The sequence below is a fragment of the Lepidochelys olivacea genome (genome assembly GCF_965140295.1).
Source record: "Lepidochelys olivacea isolate rLepOli2 genome assembly, chromosome: 6".
NCBI lineage: Eukaryota > Metazoa > Chordata > Testudines > Cheloniidae > Lepidochelys > Lepidochelys olivacea.
The window spans coordinates 91,728,696-91,748,180 of NC_140416.1; the positions used below are offsets into that span (position 1 = coordinate 91,728,696).

At 39.3% G+C, this 19,485-nt stretch overlaps 1 protein-coding gene across 1 annotated transcript in view; it reads right to left on the bottom strand.

The window, feature by feature from the left end:
- Positions 1-1,200: 1,200 nt before the first annotated feature.
- SEL1L (SEL1L adaptor subunit of SYVN1 ubiquitin ligase) overlaps positions 1,201-19,485 on the bottom strand; it is a 56,802-nt gene continuing 38,517 nt past the window's right edge. Inside the window, exons 14-21 of the mRNA XM_084631734.1 lie at positions 18,858-18,920; positions 17,064-17,151; positions 16,571-16,719; positions 15,071-15,236; positions 12,732-12,806; positions 10,585-10,757; positions 7,033-7,161; positions 1,201-5,636 (exon numbers count right to left, since the gene is read on the bottom strand). Coding sequence (XP_084487860.1) covers positions 5,433-5,636; positions 7,033-7,161; positions 10,585-10,757; positions 12,732-12,806; positions 15,071-15,236; positions 16,571-16,719; positions 17,064-17,151; positions 18,858-18,920 — 1,047 coding nt within the window. The 3' untranslated portion in view covers positions 1,201-5,432. The remainder of the gene's footprint in view (positions 5,637-7,032; positions 7,162-10,584; positions 10,758-12,731; positions 12,807-15,070; positions 15,237-16,570; positions 16,720-17,063; positions 17,152-18,857; positions 18,921-19,485) is intronic.

A 19,485-nucleotide genomic window follows, 5' to 3' on the forward strand; every position in this document is an offset into this window, starting at 1 on the left:
GTTGGTGCTGGCATTGGTCTTGTCGGTACCAGACTCAATGGATGGATACCCCCAGGCTGGAACCGATGTCAACAGCACAGCTCCCTGCGTGGTGGGAAGAGGTTGACGGGACCTCTTCCATCATGCACACTGGCATTCACGCGGTGCTAATCTACTCTCCCCTTCTGGAGGAGAGAGACAAGTCACCACAGGACCTGGAGTGGCCTCGGTTGGCCTTATGTGAAATTTTCCTCAGAGCACTCAATGGGGAATGACTCCTCCATCTCTTCAGAGAGGTGCCAACTCCAGGATGCAAAACGGGAGCACTCTTCGAACCCAAGGGCTACCTACAATGTGACTAAGGCCTCAATGCTGAAGTAGGCTGCATGGCCTGTTTGAGCAGGTGCTGCTTCAGACAAAGATTTCTTGCCACTTGAGTCTGTTTAGTGAACGATCTACAAATTGAACACTGCTCTTGACATGGGCTTTGCCTAGTTACACCACGCACCGCATGTGGGGATCGTTACTGGGAATCCCCCCCCGCCCCCGCCAACGTTTTAACTACAACTAACACAAAGTCTAACACACACTATACTGGGGTACTAATGAACTATATACAACTAGAAAAAAAAAGTCACTGAATAGAGGATTGTGAAGTTGAAAACTACAGAGTTCCGACTCCAGCTATGGGCAATAAGAAGGAACTGAGAGACACTGGGGTTGCATATAGTCAGGGGTGGGGCTACAGCCATGAAATAGGAGCGTCCCCCTCCCCCTGCCCCGGTACTGCTAGGCACATTCTCTGACTCCAGCATGCACATACATACCTAAGTGGAATACATGGCTGCATCCACTCAAAGAAGAATCTAATTCACTGACCAGGTCAAACACAGTTACATACTATTACAGATCAGTGTTACATAGCAGCTCCATGTCTGCAACAAGCATTATTGCCATTTTAAATATTGGAAAATGGAGGTACAGAAATTAAGCAATATGCCATAGACTTGGTATATGGTACTTGTGCAGATCTGGCATTACAACCCTGGTTTCCCAATTCCCAGTGCCTTACCAACTCTGCCTCCCTGAATTAGCAGATGCAATGCTTTTGTGTGTTCAGGACAGCATTTGGAATTAAAATACAAAGAAGCAGGACTTTATATATAGTTTTAGCCTATGGTTAGAACAGTTTGTTATCAGAACCAAAGTATCTTACAGCATACAGAGGTGGTAACTTTATTTCACAGGATTAAAGACACAGTACAAAATGAATCTGTACATCTTTCTATTAACATAATTTGTTTACACAATTATATTACACTTTACCAGCCTTTATACTGCATTTCCTTAAATACAAAATAAATTTTAAAAATCCCTACAATACCCTCTTAACAGCTGCAGCTGATAAAGACAAAAAGGACTTTTGCCAGTAGCCCTTGCCTGCCCTTATGCACTTGTAGTAATTCTCAAGTCATACTAAGCCTTTTCCTTGTTGTATATTTGTGAATATTTTCTGGAACCCAAACATAAATATCATTTTATGGTTGCTTATTTAAAAAGGAAAGAGTTGGTAAAGTTGAGCTTTCCCCTGTAATAACAATGTGCCAAACTTAATTGATATATTGATGGCAACAGGATTGGTACATAATATTTTTGAACACTATAAATGCTCTGACAATACATTTAACCTTCTTGAAAAGTCACACGGAAAGACAGGTTGATGAGTTTTACTTCAGCAAGTTTATCACAACAACCAAAGTCTCATGGAAAAAGTTTCACTTTTATGTTTTGAAAAAATGATTAAGGACATTTGTATTAACACAAGCTCCTTTCTTCCGCTACTTATTCCCCATTTGAAATTATTAGTCATAGGGTGAAATATTTCCAAACAAATGAATAATGACAACTGATGTAAGCAGACCCTTGGACAAACATCACCAAGGAAAAGGTACATGACAGAATCCTAAATTCTCAACTTGGCAGTTAAATCAACTATTTAAGAGTTTTGTTTTCAAATTACAAGCAACATTTTTAAGTTGATAGGTACATAAGGTTAGTGATTTGAGGTCACTGGAATAAAATTGTCTCCTCAGATCTTCATCTTCCTAATTTCTTTCCATATGTAGAACTCCCACTGATGGCATTTGGGTACTCTACTGTTCAGTACAGTAAGCACTGGGAAGATTACATAGGTAAAGTTTGCACTTAAAACACTGCCGGGTGTGTGTGTGTGTGTGGGGGGGGGGCTAGGCTATACAATTATTTAACCCTCAGAACACAGTATGGTTCACATTCAGAAACCCTGTTCTCATTCAAGCTTCCAGAATAAAGAATGAGAGAAAAGAAATATAGGGGAAAATAAACCAAGCAGAATTTAGGGTCAGTAGATTTTTAACCAAGTACAATCTCAAATTATCACTTATTTCTGACTGAAGTTACCTAACTTCCCAGTGGTGAAGTAGTCAGAACTCGCATATTAGCCTTCAGAGTTAGGCAGGTGCATACGCAACTTTAGCAACATAACTTCATTGAATTAGAAACAGAATTTGAATGAACTGCCACACCAAGTGATTAACTGAATTTTATTTTAAACCCAATCCCCCTTCAAATTGCTCTTGCACACAACTAGAAAGACAAGGTGTGCCACTAAAAATGAAAAGATGCTCTATAAAAACAAATACCAGCAAGATAATTAAAAACCCACTCCTACTTACTTAGGAAATTGAAAGAACTGGTTGATAAACTGTGTGCACAACCTGAAATAATTCAATATTACTAAGTCTTATTTTTGTAAGAAGCAAAAATAGGCTGCAAAGTTTGGAGCAGAACAGTAAGGGATTGTCAGAAAAACTGAACCACCTTGTAGGCAGCGGACTTAGAAAATTTACTCATATTTCTTTAATCCCTGAGTTAGTTTGATGTTATTCATATTAACTAGTTTCTGCTATTATCACTTTATTCAAATGGATGCCATTTGACAAGATTAAGCCATGGTCAACAGTAGGGGAAAACTTCCTTATTGCTTATGTTGTACTCCTCAAAAGGCAATTCTATAAAATGAAAAAATGTTTTGATGATATATTTCCTTCTGTTGATTTCTTTAATGTAAAATGTGTCAGCTATGTGCAAAGCCAGCTACAAAAGACTGCTGTTATAAACCACATAGCTAGGATTAAGCCATTAGAATTTAGCTCTATTAGATTATGGATACACAATGCATTCAGTGGTGGTGAATTGGAAAATGTTTTCCATCCAGCCTTTAACTACCTCATGCTGAGCTAGAGAGATCTACAAAATCAAGGGAAGAGATAAAATACTGCAGAGGGAAAAGGTCTGGAAGTTCACTGAATTTTTTTTTTTAAATAATGCAGGTACTGGACTGCTATACATTTTAATCAGATCATGTAGAAATTCAATACTGTTCCCTCTCAAATAGAATTGAAACATCCTCCTGCCCCAGAATGCAACTTCCATGAAGACCTAGTGAGATTCTGACTCCATGCTCTTGGAGTATCTAAAAGTTTTTTCTGCATTCATAATACTGCAGTCAGCCACAAAACATTAGCTTCCAGAAACGAATATTTAGCCCTTCTCCCAAAATGCAACGACTTAACTGCAAAGAGACCTTGCCCATTCAACTCTTTATAATACATTATGTACAAACGATCTCACAGTTTCGAAGCCTTTTCATATAGGCTGGTTCTTTCTTAAATGCTGATCTACTGAACAAAAGCCTTTAAAAAGGAAGCAGTTAACTCTTTAAATGCACAATGTATGATCTAGAGGAAGCATCAGTCTTGAATATTGAAATTTCAATTTGCTTTAAAATAGTGTATCCACAGGGTATAGCGTTAATATGGAAACAAATATCCATATCTGCTACTGAGAAAAAGGAGTACAGATTTCTGCCTTCTTCCCCCTGAAAGCTATTCTCCTATATTTACTTCGTGCATTTAGCTTCCAAATGGTTATGATCAGTTAAAACAACTATCAAGAATTTTACAGAACAAGAACCTTGAGTTTATAGGTCAGATTCTCTACCCCAGGGTGGCACCTTTCCACTGCTCTGGTGACATGAAGGAGCCATAATCCATTAGGACCACCTCCACTCTAGATGCTCCTGTGTTCCAGTGAGGGGTTGTTACCAGCTGGCACATTTCCGAGCAGTTCTTAGGCTGCTCTGAAGTGCAGCAATGGTGATGAAAATCCAGATCCAATAGTAGGGAGCTGGAATTCACCCCTTTGTACCCCCTTCATTTAGATGTGCTCAGCAGATAGAGGCAGATTCTCTGCTGCACCCACTATGTATGTAGCAAGATATGTAGATTTTAGCTGCATAAGACCTTGTGATACAGGTCATTTCCATTGTAATTACTGACTGGATTGCTGAAGTTGTAAGACTAGCTGGAGAAACATGAGAGTCCCACCTTTTAATAAAAGAAACACTAGAAAAATAGTCTACCTATAACTGAGCTGAGAAGGCTTCTGGCTATGTCCCCCCCATCAGAGTCTTTTCTTAACACTAATTCTTGCTGCATTCTATGGTTAACCACTCTCTCCTTACTAGAGAGACAAGAATAAAAAAATAAAGCAGGAAGACTAACAAATTGCCTTTTTGCTCTTGTGCTAAGAAATCCCACAAGTTGCACAGAGGCTACAAGAAAATATTCACCACTTTTCCAAATGTTTGTGGAGGACATTCAGTGGAGGATTTTTTAAATCATTCTTTTATTTTACAAATGCAATCTATCCCTATTTGCCTTCTGGAATAGAGATTGGCCATTAGCAAAATGTATGCTGCAAGGAAAAAACAAAACCCTGAAAGTGCAAATCACAAAGAACAAGAAATTTGCTCACTAGTTACAGATTTTGCTTTTGTTTTTGCTTCTTCTGAATGGAAACATTCAGTCAAAACATCAAAGGCAAATAATGAGACAACGTGAACGGTGAATAATTAAAATAATTAAAGAATAATTAAAATAAGGTCTGTAGGAATACTTGGGATGCAGACAAGAAAAAAAATTCTCTCACAGTTCTAGAGGATCTCTTTTTCACTCAGAAGAGCAGAGTTCAGGTTTTCAGCGTTCCAACATTTTTTTCTTTCTACATGGGTCAGCTCATGTTAGCCAATGTTTTCCACACACTTTAAGAGATGATGAAAAAGGACTTTGAATAAAGAGAAATTGGATATAGCAGGCATCACTTTTGTAGTAGCACATTTGTGTTTCACGAAAAAAGCCATTGTGTTATTCCATTGGCACTGAAATAACATTCAAATCAGTCTAGAAAAAGTTACTTATCCCTGAAAAAAGGCATCATTCTAAGCAGCTTTCAGAATTTTATGCTTCTTTGAGCCTCTTTTGAAGGGAAAGGACCATTGATCCGTTCTAAATCACAATGAAAATAGTTTCTGCTGGAGAATACAGTTCTTTTCATTGAGATTCCGGTTGCTGCTATTGTGGAGGCTGATGTTCTGGTGGAGGTTCTTGTTGCTGCACAGCTGGCCGCAGCCCTGCCGGTCTGGGGATAGCTTGATGTTGCCTCTGTCTGTAAGCTATAACTGTTCCTAGGAGCAAAGCGATGATAGTCATAAGGTAAAGGTCCCACTCAGGTCCCAACAGCTGGTCCATGTCAAGATGTGACAATATCTCTCTGACCTAAAAACCAAAACAAACAACTCACTATTATGTTCTTCTGGCTGCATGAGTCAGAAATGTCATAGCAGTTTCAGACATCTTTAATTCTGGGGAAAGCCACCTGCATGTTTTATTTTTAGCAGTTTTCTTTTAATACACCAGTACCAATATTTGTCATTACAGATTAACCAAAATCAAGCTCCCGTTTCAACAGCTACAACAGGAAATGCTATGCACTATAAAATGAACACCTGCAACTTCTTCTTATGTGGTTACACATCTTTCATGTGAGCAAAGCCTTTAACCCACCAGTCTTAAGCCTGAGGCAAGAATAACCCATGCTGCCACATTAACAAGTAGAAACTGTTCTGCTCCTCCTTCAGACTGAAGTTTTTTTTCTATCGCATTTTCTTCCTTGGAGCTCAAGACTTAACATTTGCATGAAAACTACAGGAAAAGAATTTTGCAGTAGTTCAGGTATCATTTGCTTATTTTCTGATGAATGCTGAAGTTTTATTATTTTTTTTCTTTTCATTTGCTGGAGCCTGCCAAATGTCCTGAACAAAAGTGCAGAAGTAGAAACCAGAAGTGAAGAAACAGAGAGAAGGGGATGATGGTCTTATGCTTATGGCACTGAACCAGGTCTAAGGAAACTGAATCTAGGCCTCCTACTCTGCCCAGACTTCCTGTTTGACCATCAGCAAATCAATTAATCTCTCTGTGCCTCAGCTCCCTTTCTGCAAAATGGGTATTATCATTGCTCTCACTCTTTGAGTGTTCTGACCTTAGGGGTGTTGAGGGAATACATTAAATTAATGAACATCTGAGGCAGTCAGATAATATGGTGATGGGGGCCATATAGGTACCCAGACAAACATTTCTTTAATGCCCATCACTAAGCACTATGTGGAGACCCTGTTGAGAGAACAGCACCATAATCGTGTTGATAATAGTTTCTGACTGGGGTGGGGTGGAATTGTTATGGTTACATATAAGGGAGTGCAAATACAGTATGATCAAGCCACAAGGAAGAAAAGCAAATAAACACTGGCATGCTGTTCCTGGGATGGTAAGCTTAATTCTGGGGAAACCTGCCCACATAAGTTACCAAGTTTTGGGCGAGGAAAGTTCTCTTGAAGGGAGTATTAGCACAGCGTCTAGAACACTGATTGGGGGATTAATTATTAGGATAAAATGAGTATATCCCACACAATTTCCTGCAACTGCAGAGGTAGGAAAGGCATTGTTTTCCATTTTTTTGGAGACATAGAAGAAAACAAGACAGTGCAGAAAAGCTTATCCTAAAAGGTACGGAGTTTGGGGTGGAGATGTGATGCTTTGCTTCCACTTCTAAGGAGGTTCCAGAGTTAGGAATAAAGATTCCTTGCCATCACTCTTAAGTGTCTGCATTACTTACATTGGTTTCTCGTACATACTGCAAGGAGTAGACAATCCCGAGTTTACAGAGTGCTAGGAAGACAGGAACTTGAGCATCTGGGCTGGCTTCAGCTGCCATGTCATAGAAGCGTTTTGCAAGGTGAATATCCTGTAATTAATACATAATACACTGAAATCTATTTCCAAAGAAATCCAAACAAAATTAAGGTATTTAAGCTGGCAGTTACTTCAGGGCCAAGAGCTTCCGATACCGAAAGGAATTTTTATACTTTGCCTGTTTGCCAGATAAGAGCCAATAATGCCCATTCATTAAAAAAAAGCCTTTTCAAAGGAAGAATTGTTTTGTGGCCAACTTTATTTCATTAAGATCTGTTCTACCCCACCTCCTTCTGTTTCAGGCCATGTATTTGCATCCACATCCATACTCACATGCTGTGAGAGTAAAACTGTCGAAATTGATGTAAGAGTGGCTGTTCAATCAATATATTTTAATACACACACAGAACTTTGCAAAGCAGTAGGGGAGCCTTCATCCTAAAACACCCTTCCGCAGACACTCCTTATAGCAGACTGGCCACAGACGTTAGAGAATATCAACCAATCAAGCACCAGTATTTTAGGCTTCATTGAATGCATTTTAGAATGCAACCCTAACTATGCAGATGCTACCAAGTGACTCCATAATCTTTCTGCTTGCTGCTACATGACAAAGCCTTAATTTATATTGGAATTTTAAGAAATACAGAAAACCATCTTATATACACCTTGTGCTGATGGGTTATATTAGCTATATTACTGTTGGTTGTTTTATTTCAATAAAAGATAGAAAGGTTGAGAGAATTCCTTAGAAATCTCCCCTAGCAAGCTCTTTGTTCAAGCTGATAGAGAACACTTCCCTTTTCACACTTGTGCTATACTAGCAGTAATAAGGGAAATGAAGTTAGCCATAAAGTTTGTTAGTGCTTTTAGTTAGAATCATAGCTGTTGTGTTCAGTTTATACACTATTTTATACACACTTTGTATTTCCATTTCTTTCTGCTATTTTACGAAGGAGAATGTTTAGTGAGTTTGTTCCTTACACAAAATATTTGCTATAAATTTGTTAAGTGCAAACTCAATTTTGAACATTAACGATACCCAGTACTTGTTAAAAGCAGCCCCCCCCATCAAGAGTCTTTTTTAGAAAGAAGCTAATACAACATGGTAAACTCATTTTTCTCAAATATTAAACCAATGCAATAAAAATAGTTCTTCTCAATCCATTCTCCATCCCTTGAAAAACTTCTGTTTTTAAATCCATAATCAAGCATCTCATTTGGGACAAATTCTAGAAATATTGATGTTAACACCATTTATTTATTTATTTTTACAAACACTTCAAAAATTGAGAACTATTGAAGTCTGGAAGCACTTGTTTAAATTAAAAAGCATGAGTTGACTAACTAGTGAAAGTGAAAACAGGGTATGTTCATATCCTTACTTACTGTAAACACAAACTTGGGCTTTCCTTTAAACTTTGTAAATTGCTGTGTTTTCTTAATTGAAAGAGAGTCTGATTTCTAATTTCCTATTATAATTCTTTAATGTGAGTAACGATCTGTATTTTCTTTAATACTTAAGAAGCTGCCTGAAATTCCCTCTCCCCCCACACACACTCTCCACCTCCTGCCCCCCCAGGGGCAAATAAAGATTGTTAAAAGAACACTAAGGTTGCAAAGCCAAGCAATCAAATTTTAGGTAATGCCAGAATTAAGGCTGCCTATGCAATTTTTGGAAATTTAGATGGTAAAATTTAATAACTCTACAGAGCACATAGTAATGATTTTTGAAAGGCTTATAATATTGCCAAATTTGAATAGATTTTCATGGAGATGGCAAAAGGTACATTTCTAATTTCAAGTCCCTGTTCCAAAGCATGGGGACATGAAAGCTTTTCAAAGAAAAAAGGTTGTGTGATTTTTTTAAATGAGCAAAAACATTTTCCTAGACTCATTCTTGCTGACCCATTTGGCTGAAATCTTCCACAAAGTATTCAGCCTGAGGTAGACACCCAGCATGCAAAATTTTTTCCCAAACAGTTACAGTTTAGCAAAATGTTACAAGCAACTGAAAACAGGGTCTTCTAATGGGAAATGTTGGGCCACTTTCAGAAGAGTGTTGCTACCTGCTCTGCCTATTATTATTATAACATACACTCTCCACACACATTAAGAGAATATTAAAGTTTCAAACACAAATACTCTAAAATTATGAAGTGAGAGATTTACGGTTGCCTACTGCAACCATAATTCTGCCTCCTTGTGAAACCAACCTATGCACTGAATAGGGAAGAGGTTCTGTGGAAAATCAGTATATTACCGTGCAATTAAAGATACATAATACATACACATAAGGTGGCAAAATGAAGATAGCATAGCAATCGCAAATCTGGCATTTCATAACTTTCAGTGGCTTGACTTGCCAACCTAAATAAGTTTTTTACATGCAATTTCCTGGCTTGTTGTGTGTACGTTAAGGAAAGATAAAAATTTTTTGTATATCTGGAACAATCTGTACTCCACCCCCTCTCTCATCATCACAGTTTGAACCCCGAATCTTCGGCATTGCATCAAAGACTTCTATTGTTTGAGTTATAGGACTAATCACACTAGCTCACAACAGGAAAAGGCTGCCATCAAAGGGGGGGGGGATTTTTTGGAGAGAGGATTACGGGTCTATGGAGCCATGTGCTAGTTCCAAGAAGTGGATGAGGGGGAGCTCTGGCTTGGCTCCTTTCTTTCCCCCCTACCCCATGTAATGTTCCCACAGTGGGAGACAGGACTGTTAAGGACATGTGCTGGGTCCATGGCCTGGCTCCTTGCCATCCAGGTGTTCTGCTGCTGTTTTGGCAACAGCAGGGATCCAGCATTTTCATGATGAATTATCTTGGCATGCTGCCAAAAGTTTTCTGAGGAACCCAAGAAAGAGAAGAGAAATAGAGATTTTTTTTTAAAAAAGTTTTCTTCCTGAGAAAATTTGAATTAATTTAATTGGGGGTACAAAACAAAAGAAAACCAAAAAACCAAAGCACATTTGCCTGAGCGTATGCTGGATTTCAAAGACCTGCTGCAAAGGAGGTGAGAGATAAATAAATAAATAAAATAAAAGATCTCAAGAATCCTTTCTAGATGGAAAGTAATAGGCAACACAGAGACAGGTTGCTTCTAAATGTCCCTATAATAATGTATGAGAGTTCTGAGCAGTTCTTATATGTACATATATTCTTCTTTGGAAGCGTTAGCCCAGGAGATTTGGGTTCAATTCCTGTCTCTGCCACAGACATCTTGCAACTTTGGGGAAAGTCACTCTTCTCTGTGCCTCAGTTCCCCCAACTCCAAAACAGAGATGATAATATTTCCTGCCGTCCACACTTTGTCAGTCTATTTACATCCTATTCAGGCTTGTATATAGTGCCTACCACAGCAGGGACCAATCTCAGTTGGGGCTTCTAGGGATTACTACAATACAAATATATTTATTAATAAATAATACTTTGAATAAAACTAATAACTTATATCAAGCTGTGCTCACCTGTTTGATGCCCAGTCCTTTCTCATGCATGTATCCCAGGTTAAACATGGCTTGGGCACTATGCTGTTGCTCTGATGCCAGTCGGTAGTGAATAAATGCAGTTTCATAATCAACATCGGTACCAAAGCCATAGAAATGGTAATCTCCAAGCTTAATTCTAGCAACAGTGTAACCTAATTAGAGGAAAGGCAGAACAAGTATAAGAGACGAGTGAGATGTGCAAGGTGTTCTTCTAATTTCATTTTAAGATGCACTGATGATTTCTAGAAAAGCATTTTGTTTCAATATGTCTTGTACATCTTATCATTTGCTTTATTTTTCTTCTTGCACAATGAAAACAGAATCTTATTCCCAAGGTGTTCATAAGAGCATCACCAGCTGAGCTGTCCTGCTTTCATGTAAGTGTTCAAAGTAATAAAATAATGAAGGGTTCCATATTCACAGCAGTATTAGCAAAATAACTGCAGTTTAAGATTGACTGAAGCCTCTGGGAAATCTATAAAATATGTTTGGGTGTCCTGCATAATGGTTTGGCTACTATTTTATTTGCTAATTTTTTACCTTACAATGTCTTTATATTGGCTAATTTAAAAATATACTCACACCCCCACCGGCTCAGAAAAGAGACACTTACAGTTTTAGCTTTTTCAAAAAATACTTGTCAAATGGGTTGGTGTGTTAGTCCTTTTCATACATCAATTTTTCCATGTTTCCAATGTTTTGTTGGAGCCAACACTGCAGATCTGTGCCACATGCCCAAAGACTTTTGGTATGTCTACAATATAAACGCTATGGCAGCACAGGTGCAGCTACACTGCTGTACCACTGTAGCGTAGACACTTCCTACAGCAACACAAGGGCTTTTTCCATTGCTGCAACAAATGCACCTCTCCCAGAGCTGCTACCCAAGTCAATGGAATTCTTTCATCAACCTAGCTGCATCTACTGTGGCCTAGATGCCTTGTGCACTGCAAACTAAGATATCACCATCTGCAGTGTAATTGTAGCTGTGTCAGTCCCAGGATATTGGAGAGACACAGTGGGTGAGGTAATATCTTTTACTGGAGATTGAAAGCTGGTCTCTCTCACCAACAGCAGTTGGTTCAATAAAAGATATTTACCTCACCCACCTTGTCTCTCTGATACCACTGAAATATACCTATCTCTGGGTTGAAGGGCACCAGGTAAGCACTACAGAGCATACCTGATGTGGTGAGGAAAGTTTCCTAACCACACACAGGTAAACCTCTACTTTTATGAAAGGAGCCATGGGACATTCAGTGGCTACAGTGTGCAGAGCCTCAGTTTATAAGGACCCATTCCAGAGATCATCATCACAGTTAACTGCATGGCACTCTAGCTTAGAAGGATGAAAGGCTGAATCAAGCCTGAAGGGATTTAAATCTGGAATTCCAGCGAGCCTACGTAGTTCAGTGTCAGCGCTTAGATCATTAAATTATGTCTTTCAAGGATCAGTTCAGAGATAGTTAAACCAACATATGCTTGGAAGGATGTGCCATCTGAAAGAATCTTAAATATTTGACTTTTTCCTTCTTACCCAGTCTCTTTGTAAACAGCACCAGGACTTACTTTAATCTTGGCCAGTGGCCAGCAAAACAGCTTTCTGAAAAACAGATCTGTTCTTTGAGTCATAGGAAAACATGACCCCCAAGAGATGTGCTCCAAACCAGTGAACTATTGTTTGCACTCACATCAAGGACTATCAAACAGATTTGAGACAGACTACAAAAACTGTCTGATTATTGTCGTAGTAATTATAAATCCTTCAAAGTAGTGATTTAGAAGGGAAATCACTAGGAGCAGTAGCCATGCTAGTAGGAAAGCCTATAAGGTAGGCAGCAAGTGTAAGACTGCAGAGCTGAAAGTCACTGAATCTTGTCTAATCCCCAGAAGACTCAAGTAGTATGTGAGCCAATTCTCATATTGAAAACTGGATAAAGAGTAAGTCCTAGACAGACAGCAGAATATTTCAGTCAAGGAATGACCCAGAAAGTAACGGTCTGTCGATACTAAGTAGGTTACTCTCTCCTTTCAAATAAAACAAGTGTAGTAAAGTTAATATCCTGTAGATAAGAAACTAGACCAGGTGGTCAAAGTGAAATTGTCATCATTGAACTCTGACTTACCTTGGGAGGCTGCTCTATTCCAATGCAGCAAGGCTTGGGGATAAGTCTCATTCTCTCCTACTATGCTGGCCTCTTCTGCAGGAAAAAAAGGAAGTAATTAAGTCAAGCAGGAACAGGGCACAGAACCTCCATACTGTCTTTCTGATTATGTGCACGTCAGTGTCCATGTTCACCATTTACAAAAACCTTTGCTGAGCTGGATTAAACGGCTGTGCCTCAGAGATCATGGGTCAGATTCTGACCTTTGGTTCTTTATTCTCTGTGCTCCACTTATGGTGCAAAGGGGACAGAATTTTGGGTGGTGTAAAGCTGGTGTAGCTACCTTTATGCCTCCCATTCTATACCCTTTTCTAGGTTCCCAAGTGGACCAAAAGTACAAAGGGGCAATCCACATATGGCACAACATTACTCCAGCTAGAGAAATCTAGGGAATTTAGAGCAGCCTGCTCTAAGTTACACGCATGGCCAGTTCAGTCCTTGGGGAACTTGGGCAGCGGCTAGCACATCCCTCGGCCCACGCCGCTTCCCGCAGCCTCCATTGGCCTGGAACGGCAAACCACAGCCAGTGAGAGCTGCAATCAGCCAAACCTGCAGACGCGGCAGGTAAACAAACAGGCCCGGCCCGCCAGAGGGTTTATTCTGGCGGGCCATGTGCTAAAGGTTGCCGATCCCTGCAATAGTAGCACTATACCATTCCTTTGCAGAATGGATTACAAGTTAGAAAACATATATGACATGGTACAATATAAAGTTTATTTCTCTTGTAGACAATTTGTGCTGCAGATAACAGCTACTGTTACTCTAACGGGAGCTGGAATAGTTTGTGATAACAGCCCAAAATTTTTAGTAGCTAGATTTTCCAGCGTACTTAACACCTTTAATGAGGCCAGATTATCACAATTTTAGTTCCCATGTAGGCATCTAATACAGTGAACAGGTTTCCCCCCCCCCCCAAGAGCTCAGCACGCGACAACTCCCACTGTTTTCAATGAAAGCTGGGCAGATTTGAAAATCCAGCCTTAAAAAGCACAGTTTTTGAACACAGGAGTTGAACAATTTTAGTTATTTTAACTCTGAATACAAGTTTCAAAAGCGTGTAACCTCCAAGCATGGTTGAAGGGATAGGATCTAAGTAGTTAAGAAAAATTACCCACTGTGTGCAGTGCTAGAATCCATTTCAGAAACGTGTGGAAGTTTTAGGCTTTTATTGACACAGTGTCACACATAAAGGGATGGCTGTGGAAGTGCTGCATGGGTCAAGAGATTAATATTCCATTTAAAATTCTTTCAATTCTAAAGTATTGGTTTCAAATTTGAAATATTATATGGCAGCAATTGATACCCTATGTAAAATGCATTTGTGTCAGTCTAGTCCCCAATGGACATATGATCACTTCTTAAGAGTGACACCACAAATGGCAGTCTCAGAGTCCATGGAAACTTGTCCTCTTACTCTTAGAGGTGATGTCTTCAGGATCAAGACTGAGACATACTGACAGAACAAGCTTCCAAAATACCCTGCCACTGTTGTATCCCTTTTGGCTATCGAAGCCATCACGGTGCTCAGCGTGGCACCTTTTAGCATCATTCAAAACAAAACTATGAAATCTACTAGCAGTCAATAGGTTGACTTGGTAAGGTAATCACACAAAGCTCATAGCAGTTGTATTTTTGAGATCCGCACAAAACTTTGTGCAGGAACCCAGCATTTTTCTGATAAATGTCCAGATTTTTTTTTAAAAACCATGTATCACTCTACTTCTAGTATGTTCTGATAACTCTGCTGTATTGCCACAGACTTTACTTTGGTCACCCATTTTTAGTGAAGCTTGATTTAATTACTAAACAGTTCTTTCAAGTCTAACGAAAGAGCTCACCTGCCCAGCTAACTATTTGTCATGCTTTCTAGTCAAGAATAAGAGGGTAACAACACTTCACTAAGAAGTAAAGCTCTAGGCCTCACTCTCCCAACCTCTCCTAAGCTCATGCTCAAATAAATTGGTTAGTCTCTAAGGTGCCACAAGTACTCCTTTTCTTTTTGCGAATACAGACTAACACGGCTGTTACTCTGAAACAGGTATGTCCGACTTCAAAATGTTCATTAACACTCAGACCAGAAAAATATCCTTACAGGGCAAGAGAAACAGAATCAATAACTTCTGAATATAGGAGGCAGTCAGGATGGGGGAGAATTCTTGCTGTCCAAGAAACCTTATTCGTTCAGACCAGCTATTTAGTCCTAGGTATGCCTTGCTTGATGATGCATTGCATGTTAAATGTACAGTTACTACTAATCCACAGTGAGCTACTTTTTGACACAAGCTAGCATAGCCTCTTACTCTGATCAAGTATGAAGGCAGCATTGCTCTGTGCCACTTCGTAGCCTTGTTCTGCCAACAGGAGATATTGAACTACAGCAGCATTTGAATCACCATCTTTATAGCTATTGTAGGCAGTCATGAGTCTCTCAGACCAGCGCCCTCGTTCACATACATTCTTAAATAACTGTAGGGAAAAAAAAGAACACACAGTTATCAGAAGCTTCTTCAAAAGTTTACTGTTTAAAAGATCTGAAGAGGTACGTCTTAGATAGCCTTTGAAACAGTTTATTTAAATGGACAATAAGGGTTCTGGAAACAGGAAGAAACACAGAAGGACCTAAGTGGCTTAATAGTCTAATAGAACATCCATAACAATGGAAGTACAGCAGGAATACAACAGCCTCAAAACAAACCACTAAAACACTAGGTTTCTTCGAGTATAACTCTAGATCCAAAGGGCAGTCTCTGTTGTAGGAGGTCCATACCTCAGCCAGTGTGAAGAATAAGTGGCTAACCCAAGAAAAGTGAATACGTATCCCAGACAAGACAGCACAAGGAAAAATGAGGTTACCAGTTTTCTTGTTTCTTTTACGAAAGAGCTGTTTAGTATTCAGAATTGTCTGTATTGCATATGTTTGTGCACAAGGCCCACACATTCCACAAAATCTGTGGCAGAATCCACATTACTTCAGAACTCAGCTTTAAAAAAAAAAAAAGTTTCTAGCTCTCCATTACAAAGATAATATTGAAGCCCTCCCCAGCTGGAGAACTCAAGTTTCAAAATAAATAGGGACTACCGTCTTGGTTGTATCGTTTGCCTTCATATTAAAAATCCTCCCCCCTGCTTTTTTTTTTTTTTTTTTTTTTTTTTCTTTCTTTCTAATTTAAGTGAAGCTATTGCAACACTTCCAGATGCCACTGCAGAGTGCCACAGAATCTAGGAACCTTGCCACGGAATATATAGGTGCTTGTTCATTTATCAAGTTATACTGTGAAACAGGGTCTAAACTCAACAGGAAAAATTCAACACCAGTGGGGACTGGGCGAAGTGTACTATTCCACTGATTTCAACTGAGTTGCAGCCTACTTACATAGTCAGTAACTTTCACTCAATTTCACAAATCAGTAGAACTGGATGGGAAACCCTTTTCCTGTCCCAAGAACATTTAAGAATTTGAAAATTTTCCTGTCCTGTATGGGGACAAAGTCAAAATCTTGAAGATTTTCACAAACGGTCTGGAAAAAAAAAAATTGGTTGGAATCAATTGAAACATTGTTTCAATTTTGACCAATTTTTTAATTATCTTAAAATTTCAAAAACAAAACAAAAAAAACCTGGAATTTTTATTTCAGAAGCATCAAGACGTTTTCAATTTTTTTTCAGAACAAAACCGACTGTTTCTTATGAACAGTTTTGTTTTGACAAATCAGCATTTTCCACAAAAATAATCTATCAAAAACTCCTGACCAGCTCTACAAATTAGCCTGGGTTGTAAATTTATGAAGAGAGGGCCTCACCTCAACAGCAGTATGACAGGAGCGCATCACCCCGGTGCCAGTGGCATGCATCTGTGCCAGGTTATAGAAAGCCAGAATATGACCACCCTGGGAGGCCAAATTAAAATATTTCAAAGCCTGTTTATAGTCTCTCTTCACTCCAATGCCATCTACAAAGAAAGAAGCCATGCCTGAGGTCAACACTATTCAGAGATTGCAAATGAATACCCACAAAGGCAGAACGGCAACCAAAATGAAGGATATAGTAGTTGTGTTTTTAATTTAAAACAATTAAGAAACAGTAGCTGAAGGCAATTTGTTAAGAAAAATGCCATCAGGTAAGGTCTAAGTATTCAGACTGAAGGAACATGAAGACTATTTTACTATATTTTGTGCTAGGTGGTCTAAATTCCTCTGATGAATATACAGTACTGACTCATATGTTAAACACACTCCTACTGTCCCAGTGCCATCTAGTGAATACGTAATGCAACAACATTCTGAAGCCACTTACTGTAATACATGGAGCCCAGCTGAAGCTGTCCATCTACCCAGCCTTGTTCTGCAGCCTTCTGGAAATACTTTAATGCCAGTTCATAATTCTGCAGTAAGACAGCTTGAGTCATTATAGAGCCTAGCAGGGTGGCACACTAAGGAGATATAGCCTCATCAAAATGAGGATGGACTTGTATGCATGTATCTGTGCATCAAGAATGGATTATATGCCCATAAATGTCTATATGTTTTTGCTGACAACAGGAGAATAAATAAATTAATGCTTCTTCTCCAGCTATGTAGAAGAGTTACATATAAAACACAAAGAAGAGTTCTGTTGAGTAAGACAACAATGTGATGCAGCTGTGAAAAAAGCTATCATCATTCTTGGGGGGTGTATTAACAAGAGTGTTATATGTAAGAGACGGGAGGTAACTGTCCTGCTCTACCTGGCACTGGTGAGGCTTCAGCTGGAGCATGTGGCCAGTTCTGGGAGGCATATTTTAGGAAAGATGTGGACAAACTGGACAGAGTTCAGAGAGCTACAAAAAGGTTCAGAAAACCTGACCTATGAGGAAAAAAGTTAAAACAACTGGGCATGTTTAGTCCTGAGAAAAGAAGAGTGAGGGGGAACTTGATAATGGTCTTCAAATTGTTAACGGCTGTTACGGAGAAGATGGGGATCAACTGTTCTCTATGTCAACTGAATGCAGGACAAGAAGTATTCCGCTTAATCTAAATCTCCCTTGCTGCAGAGTAAGTATTAGGAAAAACTTTATAACTATTAGCGTAGTTAAGTTCTGGACTAGGCTTCCAAGGGAGTTTTGGAATTCCTGTCACTGGAGGTTTCTAAGAACAGGCTAGATAGACAAACACCTGTTGGGGTGGACTAGGTATACTACAGTCCTCTGCACTGAGGCACGACCCAACTAGATGACCCTGATAGTCCATTCCAGCCCTACGTTTCTATGATTTTTATGTACTCTTCAGAGTAGACTATTCTCTAGCACTTGTCTGCAAGTGTAGAAAATGGGGCTATTAACTCAGTCTTTTAGGACACCCAAGAAATCACTAAATATTTTACAGGCTCTCCAACAAACCTCTGCCAGTAGCTATAGGACGGGTATCCATAAAGCTTTGATACTACAATGGCTGATTGCAGTGCTGTGCATAGACATAATTTTTGTTTGTTTAGCTACATGGAATGGACACGTTGTACTGTTTCAGGAGAAAACAGCTCTAGAACCTCTTAGCTGCACTATTTAGCTTTGAAATAGTTCAGCTCAACTACAGACACCTTGAATTTATCTGTTTGCAGAGCTGAATACCTGGAGCTCCAGGAAGGTATATCTTGCACATGGAATCACTAGCAAGGCAAGTGATATAAGCATTTGTCCCTGCAGATTTCCATAAAAATCTATGTATAGACTTGCGTGTCCTTGAACCAAGAAATAAACAGGAATAGTTCAGAGCTACGTCTAATTGCAAGACAAAATAAAGCTGGATTTTAAAAGTATTTTATAGTAGGTTTTGTATTTTAAGAATTATTTCAGTCCTGTGACTAGTAACATCTTTAATGGGCACTGGCTGTTCAAGCTATTTGAAAATATAAGGGTATTATATTTCTCAGTACTGGAGTTTTACTTTCACGACTTATATCCATAGGATTTGAGCAACTAAAAATTGATTACCTATGAAGGAAAAAATCAGCAAATAAGATTATTATACCTCTCTTCTACCAACCAGGTATTTTAGAAATTGACTGGTTTTTCCACAAGGTGATCAGGAATGAAAAGATACTATTCAGACTTACCACTGGAACTCCTCTTCCATACAGATAAGCCATTCCTAGCCCACTCTGTCCAACTGGATTACCCTGACAACAAAGGAAAAAACACTTAAGGAGGAAAAAAAAAAAAAAAGGCGGGGGGGGAGGGAGGGAAGACCTGGCTACAAGTTTTACCAAAGTCTTTAATATGTCCTTTAATATCCTCTAGGATAACTACTGTTGAAGATTAACAGATTTTCATAAACTCTTTAAAATGCCACGGTCCCTATTTAAGGCCTATGGTGCTAGCCTCTCCTTGGCGCCTATTGTGCTACCCTTATTCTGTTACCACTCCATTGATTTCAGTAGAAAACTAGGATGTACCCAACTCCTGAAGTAAGAACCTATGCTGTGACTCTCAGAGAGACAGCACAGAACTTGCAGTCCCCAAGGGGAGGTGGCACTAAGATAGCTTTCAGCCACCTGTGTGCTCCTGAGTCTGGGCTGTTCCGAGCACTGGAGGGACCTGTGGTGTAGCAAATAGCCTTGGGGCCCTAAATTATGACAACCTCTCTGGAATGGTCAATTTATGGCATGCCGCACTGCCTAGAATCTCTACCGCACTGCATGCTATGGCTCTGCCCTGACATCCACCTCCATACACCAGGACTTG